The sequence below is a fragment of the Citrus clementina genome, unplaced genomic scaffold, assembly GCF_000493195.1.
Source record: "Citrus clementina cultivar Clemenules unplaced genomic scaffold, Citrus_clementina_v1.0 scaffold_8, whole genome shotgun sequence".
Classification (NCBI taxonomy): Eukaryota; Viridiplantae; Streptophyta; class Magnoliopsida; order Sapindales; family Rutaceae; genus Citrus; species Citrus x clementina.
Window position 1 is genome coordinate 2,064,655 of NW_006262022.1, and position 10,869 is coordinate 2,075,523.

The following is a 10,869-nucleotide window of genomic DNA, read 5'->3' on the forward strand; positions in this document are numbered from 1 at the left end:
AATGCTTTCTTGAGTGATTTTGGTTTGAATATTCGGATTCCATCGGCTATGTCAGTTCTAAGTCCTCCCATGAAAGTTCCTACTAGTAGTGCTTTTTGTGTTCAGCCTTGTACCTTGTTTCCTAGTTTCTCGACCTCTTTTTGATAATCCCTAACCCACCTACTTAATTTTTGCTTCATCAAAATCTTCACATTCGGAAGGACCGAAAAGTGCCCAAAGCTCTTCCTTAAAAGCATCGCATGTTACTATTTTCCCCTCTTCTTTGTAAGCTAGGTGTAGTCATTGCCACCATTGATTAGCCTCTCCTTCTAGGAGGAATTAAGTCAAGGGTACTTTTTGTGCGTGCCTTGATATTCGAATAATTGATTGACTCAATTAAACCATTCTGTTGGGTCGTCACCCGAATACCTTGGGAACTCAAAATTAGTTGTCTTGGATATGAACACATGTGGACCACCTTCCATGCATTTGCGATGGTCTTCCTCATTACTACTGAATTGGTCGCTGCGGTCATTTTTTCTGCTGGACCTTGCTTTAGTGGTAAGCAACACTTCAGGTAGCTTGTTGATGGTCTCTTCAATATGACGCAATTTCTCCAAGCCTATTTCCATTATACTCATTTGATCTTGAACTCCACCAAGTCTAACCTCTAAAGCCTCGATCTTTTCTTTTTTGGATGCCATTATTAAAAGCTCAGATACTACTGATATGTCCCGGTCAAAGTTGATTCCAATTGTTAAATAAAAAATGATTCTCTTATGGCGAGAATTAAGCCACTGAATTGGATGAAATTACTTGTTGCCTTCATCTATTCAATCATGAATGTTTAACAACACAAAAAAAAAAAAAAGGTTAATAAATGTTAAAGAAAAATTATGATTTGGATTGAAGTCTTCTTATAATTTGAGTTATATTGATCTTCCTAATATTTGTTTACACGGTTATCAAATTGAATGGTTAAGATTTATTTTCTTATTAATTGAATAATTAGATCAAAATTCAGAATATAGTTCAGATCAATTCATGAGACAATGTAAATCCATTTTAATAAACTAAGGGCATGTTTGGTTGCTGGGCCAAGAGTAGGACTAGACTAATTTTCAGGATAAATTTTTTTATTCTATTAGTCCCATTTTTCACGGGTCTAAGTAAGTCTAATTCTCATATCTTATTTTTGGCCAATTTTAATATCAATAATTTATTTAAGCTTGCATTTAATCTAGGATTAAATATCAAGACTTTAATTCAATAATTTATATAAACTATTATTTAATATTAAACATAAAAATATTCATTTATTTATTTATAATAACATTGTTTACTAATTATTAAATTCAACCATAAGTAATATAATTTAAAAATAATTAAACTAACTAAATACTTATTTTTATTTCATTAAATTAAATTTAATACAACTCTATCCAACATTATATGAAACAAAAGATAGCATTATATACAAATCCAACTATGATGCAATTGTGATATCATACCACAGTTATTTTCAACCATTTGATTTAGCTATGGTGACAACTGTGGCTGGATCTAATGACTGGGTGTAATTATGGTATAGTACCACATTTGCACTATTGTTTTGTCCATACACACACGCACGCGCGCGCGCGCACACTCACACACATATATATAATCAAGCAATCCCTATCTTACATGTATGTAAGATACATCTTCCTCACATGAACAGTGTATGTGTGGGATTCACGTGCTATTTATGTGAGAGGATGTATCTTACATACATGTAAGATAGAGGGATCTATATAATCAAATCTAATCTCATTAAATTTAATTCAATCTAATTCTAAAAGACAATCTAATCAATCCGATCTTCCAAACGTATCATATGGAAATGATTTGACCAACTAAAAAAAAAACTTAACTTTCAAGATTAGAATCCGCATCGTATGGCCCAGAGCGCATCTTTCAAACAATAAAATACAAAAACAAGTAGGTGATTGTACGAGATCGGGTTATTGGAAAGACTTATAGAGTTCGCATTTTTTATTCTCCCCTTTTAATTCACTATCACGGTATCAGGATACTACTGACAGAACCCTAATTCAATTCCCCAGTTATAGTCTAAACTGAGCCAATGTCTCGACGGGAGAGTCGTGATTCCGACTCCAGACGACACCGTTCTCGATTCGACCGTGAACCCAGGTGTCCGTTTTACTTATCCTTTGTATTTATGTTCTCTTATATTGTATGTTAATGGTTATATAATGATGAACTGCAAATGGGTTTCATGTTTAGAGGCGAGCCTTAATTGGAAAAAGTAAATAAATGGAGTTGACGTATGGATAATGACCTATCGTTTAAGGGTTTTTGGTTATTTGTTGAAATTGGGTAGGTGAAACTAATGGGAATTCAATGGTGTTTGAAAGTTTGAATTTTTTTCCTCAACTGCAAGAACCATTAGAAGATTATTATTTTAAGGCGAGAAGGGCAGGCTATTTGAATTACAAATCAATATATTTTGCATGAAAGTATATTATTTTATTTATTTTTATGCTTGGGTTGGATTTTCATTTTAACTTTGAATGGAGTTGTTGGCAGAGTTGGGTAACTTGTGTTAGTGACTAGAGGCTTTTAAATCCTGATGAGGCTTTTTTTTTTTTTTTTCCTTCAATTATTATTATCATCATCGGTGGCATTAGTCCTAAGAGGTCTCGGAGGGATGGAAAACCTGTAGCAGAGAGAGTACCCAGTAGCAATAATTTGGATAATGATCATACCCATCGCCGTCGGCTGCAAGCTGCAGTACCACTTGAGGCTCCGTCAGTGCCTTATTCTAAGGGTGAGAGTGGGTCTCTAGCTAAAGATTCTGACAAGAAACCTAATGGATTTCACGAACAAGCAAAAGGTTCTTCTGATCCAACTGAAGCTCCTCGGTCTCAATCTTTTTTTCAGGTTTTTGTTCAGTATGAATATTCATTATATTCATGTTTTATGTGTGCTTCTCTTTATTGATTGCATGATGTTTGCCTATATGGTGAGTATGTGATGGACTTGCTGCATATTTTAAAAATCTGTAAATGTTTTCTTTACAAGATATTACTGGTTTCTCTTAGAGAAAGATGAGTTCAAATAGTTCCTGGCTATGCTGGTTTCCACCCTTTAGGTAGTGGCAGTACGTGTTTCACATGTAAGTTTAGTGTGTCAGTCTAGAGTCTTGCTGGCTATGAATTCTAGCTGGTTGGATGAAATTTGTACATTTAACTATCTCCATATTTGAAAGTAATGGGGTTGGCGTGAACAAAGTCATAAGACTCTTAAGAAATTGCACCACAATTGGAAGCTTTCATGAGAAATAAACTAGAATGGAAAGATTATGGAAAAGCATGATTTAAACAATTAAAGTATGTGACTATTAACTCATATTAGGGCAGCGCATTGACAGAGTGGAGGAAGTAAGCAGTGAAAAAATTGTGGTTTGCTGGTTGCTTAACAGAAAATGAGTAGCTCCATTGAAAGTCTATGGTATTAAGACATATATTTATCTTCTAGATTGGGACCATTGAAGCATACTAGATTAAGTACGTGGAACGCAATTATTCCCTGCTCTTATGTAGATGGTTACCTGTATGAATATCTGCATACAGCGTGTCCCAAAGTTTATTGAGCCTTGTATCCAGGTTGACATAAAAATTCTTCTGCACTCTGGATTGATCATTTGGTCAATTAAACGTGCTGTATTTTTTTTGAATTTAATTACTTGGTCGTTATTCAGTGTATGCAAACCTTTTTTCTGGGCTGATGTAGCAGGATTCTTGTTCGGCTCCGTGCCTAGAACTATACAAGTAGTTCCTTGTAAATAACAATCTTAGGCTTGCCTGTGCGTGTCTTATTACAGCACGATGAGCGTAGTAATGCCGGGCAAGTTGGTAGAAGCTTCAGTCGCCGAGCTGCTGGTGGTGAGTTTCGAACTACATTTTGTTTTTTTTTTTTGGCCCGTTTATGGTCCCAAATTGCTCCCTTTGTTTCTTACTCTATAACTAATGGTGTGTTTGTGGTGGGATTAAGAAATGAGAATGGGAAATGGGAATTATTAGTAGTGTTTGCTGCAAAAACCATGAAGGAATGGGAATGCAATTGGTGATGGCCCTACAAATTTAGAAAGGAGGAATGAGAATCTCATTTCCATGGGGAGGTGAGAATGAGAATGAGAATGGAGAATGGGAATGAAGAGTGAATTTATATTTGTACCCTGGGTGAAAATTGAAAATTCCGTTTTACCCATTTAAAAATAATAATAACAATAACAACAGCAACAACAACAACAACAATAATAATAATAATTACTATTATTAAAATAATTATTGTTAATAATAATAGTCACAATGATTATATTAAATGATGACAATAATCAATTAAGGTCATTTTAGCAACTTGCAACAATTTATTCCCATTTTAAGATAAAGTTAACACATTTATAGCAATATAACTCATTTTAATTTTGATTCCTATAGCAAAGTAAACAAGTTATTCGTATTCCCATTTTTTTTTCTGGTTCTAGATCATTCTGATTACTAAAAACGCCCATAAATGTGCTTGTGGTGTGTCAGATGAGACATTGAGAGATGAGACATTGAGATACAAGGAATAGTTCATATTCTGATATTCTTTTATTAATTTTTTAGGGGGGTCATTGAGATACAAGGAATAGTTTATATTCTGATATTCCTTTATTAATACTTTAGTGGAAGCTTGAACATTGTTTGTTGTCTCAACCACATATCACTTACAATATCTTTCCTTTTAAGAGCGTGATTGGCGGAGGGATTCGAGGAATCAGAAATATGAAGGAGCATCAGACAAGAAAGAATCTTATGATACACGGCAAAGAGATGAAAAAGCGCAAGCTAAGGGTGATGACAAGAGTGTTTGGAGCCATGATGGATTCCACAAGTTGGAAGCTGATCTACAAGCACCTGCCCGAAAAAGACGTGCATTTAGAGAAGAGAAGATCCCATTGGACTCTGAAAATGCCGATAAAACAGCACTAGAGCAAGTCAACCTCAGCGCTGCTGAGCGACCTCCATTAGGAAGTGAAAGAAGGGAGGATAGAAGCCGCAATTCCCACCATTCAGAGATATATGATAGACCACCTACAAGAGAGAGATTGGCAAACAGGGAAGAATCACAGAGGGTTGGCTACCCATCAAGACAAAGGTATGGTAGTGGAGGTGGTGGTGGTTTTGGTGATTATAGGGGTAGAGATAGATATGACCGAAGGCAAGAGTTTCACTTGGGTGGCACTCAAGGTGACAAGTGGAAGCATGATCTGTTTCAGGAGGCTAACCGGAGTCCAACCCCGAAGGATGAAGAGGATCGGATTGCCAAGTTAGAAGCACTCCTGTCTTCATAAGGAAAAATTGCTCTCAAGAGTAGACTTCAGTTTGCATTACTGCACTTGTTTATGAAATTAGCACCCAACCCAATATATTGTGCTTGAATATCATTTCGGTGCAAGGTTTCCCATCTTTTTTATTTTTTATTTATTTTTTTAATGGGTGCTACTCATGTTGACGACCTTTTTGAATTGGATTTTGTTTTCTTTAATCTCCTCAAAATTTGATATTATGTTAATCAAAAAAATTTTAATCCAAATGATAATAATAATTATAACACTTTTCTCTCTCTAAGAATAATGAGATAAAAATAATATAATATTAAATAAAAAAACTATAAAAAATAACAAAATATTTCTTGTAAAAAAGAATTATTTAAAATACATTTTAGTAATATAATTTATTTTATTTAATATAATTTTTTAAATAAATAATAAATTTTTATTTAAATTTTTATTTGCTGATGCTGTTAATTTACCAAGTAACAATGAATTATTTAATCTCCTTACATATTCGTTCAATTAAATTAATTTTCCTCTAAACGACGTGGTTTCTTGCTGAATTTGATTAGCTTATATTACAATCGACAAACGACGTCGTTCCGCGTATCCCGCCGGAAAAAAACTTTCTGGCTTCTGACGTGAAGAAGGGAAAAACCGCTGCTTGAAGAAGCTGAGACAAATCGCTCGGTCTTAATCTTTACACTTAAGAAATCTTAATCAAACGCAGGAATTAATTAACAGAAGAAATGACATATGATTATCGATCTGTCTTCGACGGCGGAATCATCAGAGCCGAATTCGAAAAGGCCGGAATCAAACAGCACTTCATTCCTTTAATCTGGAAGTACGTATTTGCTTATTTATTCAATATTTTTGCACATTTTTTTTAAATTTCTTTTACTAGTAATTTTGGAGCTCAGGGAGTCTGATGTGATTTTTGCTTTGTGAATGGTTGATGATGATGATGAGTATAGGTACGTGATTGAAAACCCTAACTGTGAATGGGACGAATTTCCATCTTTGCCCTCCGCGGCTTACTCCCTCCTTCGCTCTAAATTCAAGCCTCTCACCTCTACTCTTCATTCCGTCGTCGACTCCAGTGATGACGTCACCACCAAGCTCCTCGTCAAGTTGCAGGTAGGTACCTCAAACAAGTTATGATTCTATGAGGATGATTTGGAAGTGCTATTCCAGAAATTGAGTGTAAGCACTCTTCTGAAAAAGCACTTATTTAGAAAGTGCTTCACCAGCAAATTGCACTCAATTTTAGCTAATATTATATAAAATATGCAAAAAGCAGTTTTAATTGGTGTCTTCTATATTGCTTATTACAATTTTATCTATGATGTTAGTAATGTATCTCAGCTTGTGTTGTGATGGATTGCCAGAATGGGGGTTTTGTGGAGGCTGTGATAATGAGATATGATAGTAGCTTGGGGAAGTATAATGGGAAGCCGCGTCCTGGTGGACCAAGATCGACCTTGTGCATATCATCCCAGGTAACATGAAGCATTTTTCTTGGACTGAAAACTAAAACCAATGGAGCTTGTTTTAGGTGTACCCCTGTTAACTAGTTTGAAGTTTATCAGGTTGGTTGTAAAATGGGTTGCAATTTTTGTGCTACGGGAACTATGGGATTTAAAAGCAATCTGTCGTCGGGAGAAATTGTAGAGCAACTGGTTCATGCCTCCCGTTTGTCAAACATACGCAATGTTGTTTTCATGGTAATTGTGTTTTCCATTTGCTGAGTTGTATCTTTACTGTATCAATCATCAGATAAACGTCCTTGAATGTGTAAAATGAGTTATTATGTATCATTTTGAGGCTGACACGGTGGTTTTGGTTATAATTCTCAAATCTCACCTTGGGGCTTTGGCTCAAATAGTGAAGGAGCAGCCTGGGGTTGGTTTGGGGTAGGTTAAAGTTCCAATTTTGATTATGTAGGAGGTGAAGGTAAGCCGAACTTTCATTACTGTAGAGACATTTTCAAAAAATTGCATCATGGATTGATGCTCGCATTCACTCAAGCATCTAGCTTTTGCTATTTCCTCCTGAATTACTTGATTATAAGCAGTTTCTATTTGAGTTTTTGAAGCATACATGTAAATAGAAAAAACAGATTTTCGTTAATAGCTTCTTTTATATGGGTCCATCCTGTTTCTATTAATATGCATATGATTGTGCTAGGGCAGTTCATAGTGGGCAATCAGCAATGCCTTCATAAATAATAGTAACAGAACTACATTCTCTATCATCCCTTATTGGAGTTTACCTCTGTGTTAAGATGGGTTGATGTGCTTCCAGTCGACTGCAATACAAATGGGCTTTCAAAAGATTTAATGCTTTTTCCTCCCTCTTTATTCTTTTTTATGTTTTTTTTTCCCTTTATTTTAGTTAAATGATACAATTTTCTGATATCATATTATACAAAAGCGAGGGTGCAACTTTGTCCAAAATTGGTGCTCTAATGTAGATGGAATTAATGCACGCTTTTCATTTTCTGTCTTGTTAACAGGGAATGGGAGAACCATTGAATAATTATGCTGCGTTAGTAGAAGCTGTTCGCATCATGACAGGACTGCCATTTCAGGTTTCCCCAAAGAGAATAACAGTGTCAACAGTAAGTGCACAAACTAACATCATGTTTTAGTGGCTCATGAATGTAGACGATACTTGGCTGACTAGCATCCCAATCGCAATTTATCTTCTCTAGGTTGGTATTGTTCATGCTATCAACAAGTTTCATAGTGATCTACCTGGTTTGAACTTGGCGGTATCCCTACATGCACCTGTTCAAGATGTCCGTTGTCAGATAATGCCCGCGGCTCGAGCTTTTCCCTTGGAAAAGCTCATGAATGCACTTAAGGAATACCAAAAGAACAGGTAGGCATATATTTACCATTAATTTTCCCACTAATTAAGTTCAGATTGTTCTTTTGTTTTCCTGGAATCATTTGAGCCTCATTTAGAACTCATTTGGTATTTCAATTTTTCAGTCAGCAAAAGATCTTTATCGAGTACATCATGCTTGATGGGGTGAATGATGAAGAGCAGCATGCTCACCAACTTGGCAAATTGCTAGAGACATTTCAAGTGGTGAGAACTTGAACTTAACAGCTGGGAGTATACGAAAGACATTTTTATGTTACATTTCTGCTTGATCGGAACTGCACAATTTTTCCAGTTTGACATTGACCCTCTCTCTCTCTCCTTTTGATTACTTAGCCGTATTGTGGAATGTCTAGCATATGTTTTTTATGATCATATTATGATCATCAGTACATTACAGCTGTATCACTCAATACTTCTTTTTCTTAAATCTTCTTCTGACCGAGTGCCTTGTGAAGCAGGTTGTGAATTTGATACCTTTTAATCCAATTGGTAGTGCCAGTCAATTCAGAACTTCCGGCGACAATAAAGTATCAAGTTTTCAGAAAATTCTCAGGGGCTCCTATAATATCCGGACAACGGTTCGTAAGCAAATGGGTCAGGATATAAGCGGCGCGTGTGGTCAGCTGGTGGTGAATCTACCTGATAAGATGTCTGCTAAGAGTACCCCGCCAGTGACGGATATTGAAGATCTTTGTATTAGATAGTCAAACTCCTCCAAAGACCCACTTCATTATCTCCAATTTTTGTTTCATAATTATTGTTATTATTTATTTATGTTCTTTTTTGTGTTTTTGTGGTTGTGTTTTTCGGCTGTGCCCAAATGATGAATGAATCTCAAATTTCACAGTTCATTATTCATAACAATCCAAACACGCTATACAATTGCAACTACGGAAAGGTTATGTGGCCATCATTACAATTGGTTTCAATGAGCCTGACCACCGTAAATATAAATTACATGAATAAATAATAATCTCAAGCAATTTTCTTTCTCAAATTCAAGAAGTTATTAGCTTCAATGTTCATCTGCTGAGGACAAGAATTAAACCTTGAGCCAGTACCAATAGCCTGAGAAGGAGCATTTACAGAACCTTTGATAGCGCCACTAATAAATTCAGCTCCGGATCGTTGCCCTGGAAATTCCACAGCAGGCTGCTGAAAATCTGACCTTGCTCGCCGGTGGGAAGATCCCTCAAACGAGTCTCCTCCGATTAACAAATGGTAGCTACGACTCGAACCCACAGAGAAGCTGCGGTAGCTGTGGTGTGGCTTTTGCTTCTTCATCGCATGGACAAGATATGGAATTAGCCCTTCCATTATAACCTCTTTTTTTCCTTCTTTGATTAGAGTTAGCTTCAAAGTCTATGAAGTTTTGGTTTGCCTATGACAAAAGTATTATGAACAAGTTCATGTATTTATAACCATGAAATGGTTCGATAAATATATTGGGATAAATACAATTTTGCTTTTGTCAAACATAATGTATCCTTTTGACTTTGGTGCTTACAGTTGGCAAATTAGATAGCAATTGAAAGTCATGGCTATTTCTAGTGCCCGAAACACGGTGTCCGTGGGAAAAAAGATGATCATTTTTGGTTTGACCATCTGACTTGTGCGTGCACAATTATCACGTTATTTAGTTTTTTAACAAGAGGGGTAAAATTTAATAATTGAACTTGCCTAATTCTATTGTCACTTGGATGGTATTGGACAGGTTCATTTACAGTTGGCGATTGAAATGGAAAGCAAATTTGACTTGGTGGTGGCGTGTTAGTGGCATATTTTGATTGCCTTGGCGGCTCTAGATTATTGAGGTTTGATAGATATAACTACAAAGTTATAATATTAAAATATTTGATAAATATTAGCTCTATGTCCTGAGAGCTAATTTGTTTTGATCCACGACTTATATGATGAAAAACTTATAATATTGTTACTATTTTTATCAAAATTATTATTTAAAATCATATTTATTACACAATATTAATTTTTATTTTAGAAATTTAATTTTTTTAATAACATATGTTGTTTAAAAGATGCAATATCTTAAAACCAAATAAAACCATAATTCTTAGTCAATTTTAACACGTGTTTGTAAAATAATGCCAATTTATGTTGCACGATTAAAAAATAATAATAAAAAAAATTCTTAGTCATTTCCAACAAGATAAGATCGGAAACATAAGAGCAAATTTTAAAATACATTTTGAGGTTGCTGGGAGTCAACGTCCTAAAAATTTTTTATCGATTATAAGGGTGGAGCTATCTTAACACATTAAAACACTTACTACACCCACGATTTCACAATAATTTTTATTGCCAAAATATTCAGTAAAAATATTACTTTTAAGGACAAAAGAAAAATAAATAAATAACAAAAAGTAAAAAGCCTCGCTATGGATGATACGAATTTTTTTCATGAATGCGAATGGATGACAAAAGAAACGCAAGATTTTTATTTTTTTAATTTCTTTTATGCTATATCTAAACGGAACATTTAATTGTAAACCCTTCAATGACATATTCCATAATCTGTTGTCATTCCATAATCTGTTGTCACAAAATTGTTAGATTCATCGGATTGCTTGAGTGTCAATATTGATATTTAGAAT

The 10,869-nt window shown here is 35.0% G+C and overlaps 3 protein-coding genes across 3 annotated transcripts; 2 read left to right on the forward strand and 1 right to left on the reverse strand.

Moving 5' to 3' along the window:
- The first annotated feature begins 1,948 nt into the window (after positions 1 to 1,948).
- Positions 1,949 to 5,493, forward strand: LOC18034543. The gene is made up of 4 exons (XM_006422759.2): positions 1,949 to 2,172; positions 2,670 to 2,922; positions 3,866 to 3,926; positions 4,776 to 5,493. Exons 1-4 carry the CDS (start codon positions 2,105 to 2,107, stop codon positions 5,378 to 5,380), a joined length of 987 nt encoding a protein of 328 aa, XP_006422822.1. The 5' UTR covers positions 1,949 to 2,104; the 3' UTR covers positions 5,381 to 5,493.
- Positions 5,494 to 5,884: 391 nt separating this feature from the next.
- On the forward strand, positions 5,885 to 9,008 carry LOC18034384 (dual-specificity RNA methyltransferase RlmN). Its single transcript, XM_006422760.2, has 8 exons — positions 5,885 to 6,209; positions 6,340 to 6,502; positions 6,754 to 6,864; positions 6,955 to 7,089; positions 7,881 to 7,985; positions 8,079 to 8,248; positions 8,362 to 8,461; positions 8,716 to 9,008. The coding sequence occupies exons 1-8, from the start codon at positions 6,112 to 6,114 to the stop codon at positions 8,959 to 8,961; spliced, it is 1,128 nt and encodes a 375-aa protein (XP_006422823.1). The 5' UTR covers positions 5,885 to 6,111; the 3' UTR covers positions 8,962 to 9,008.
- Positions 9,009 to 9,085: 77 nt separating this feature from the next.
- LOC18035359 lies at positions 9,086 to 9,658 on the reverse strand. Its single transcript, XM_006422761.2, has one exon. It carries the CDS (start codon positions 9,572 to 9,574, stop codon positions 9,233 to 9,235), a length of 342 nt encoding a protein of 113 aa, XP_006422824.1. The 5' UTR covers positions 9,575 to 9,658; the 3' UTR covers positions 9,086 to 9,232.
- Positions 9,659 to 10,869: the final 1,211 nt, after the last annotated feature.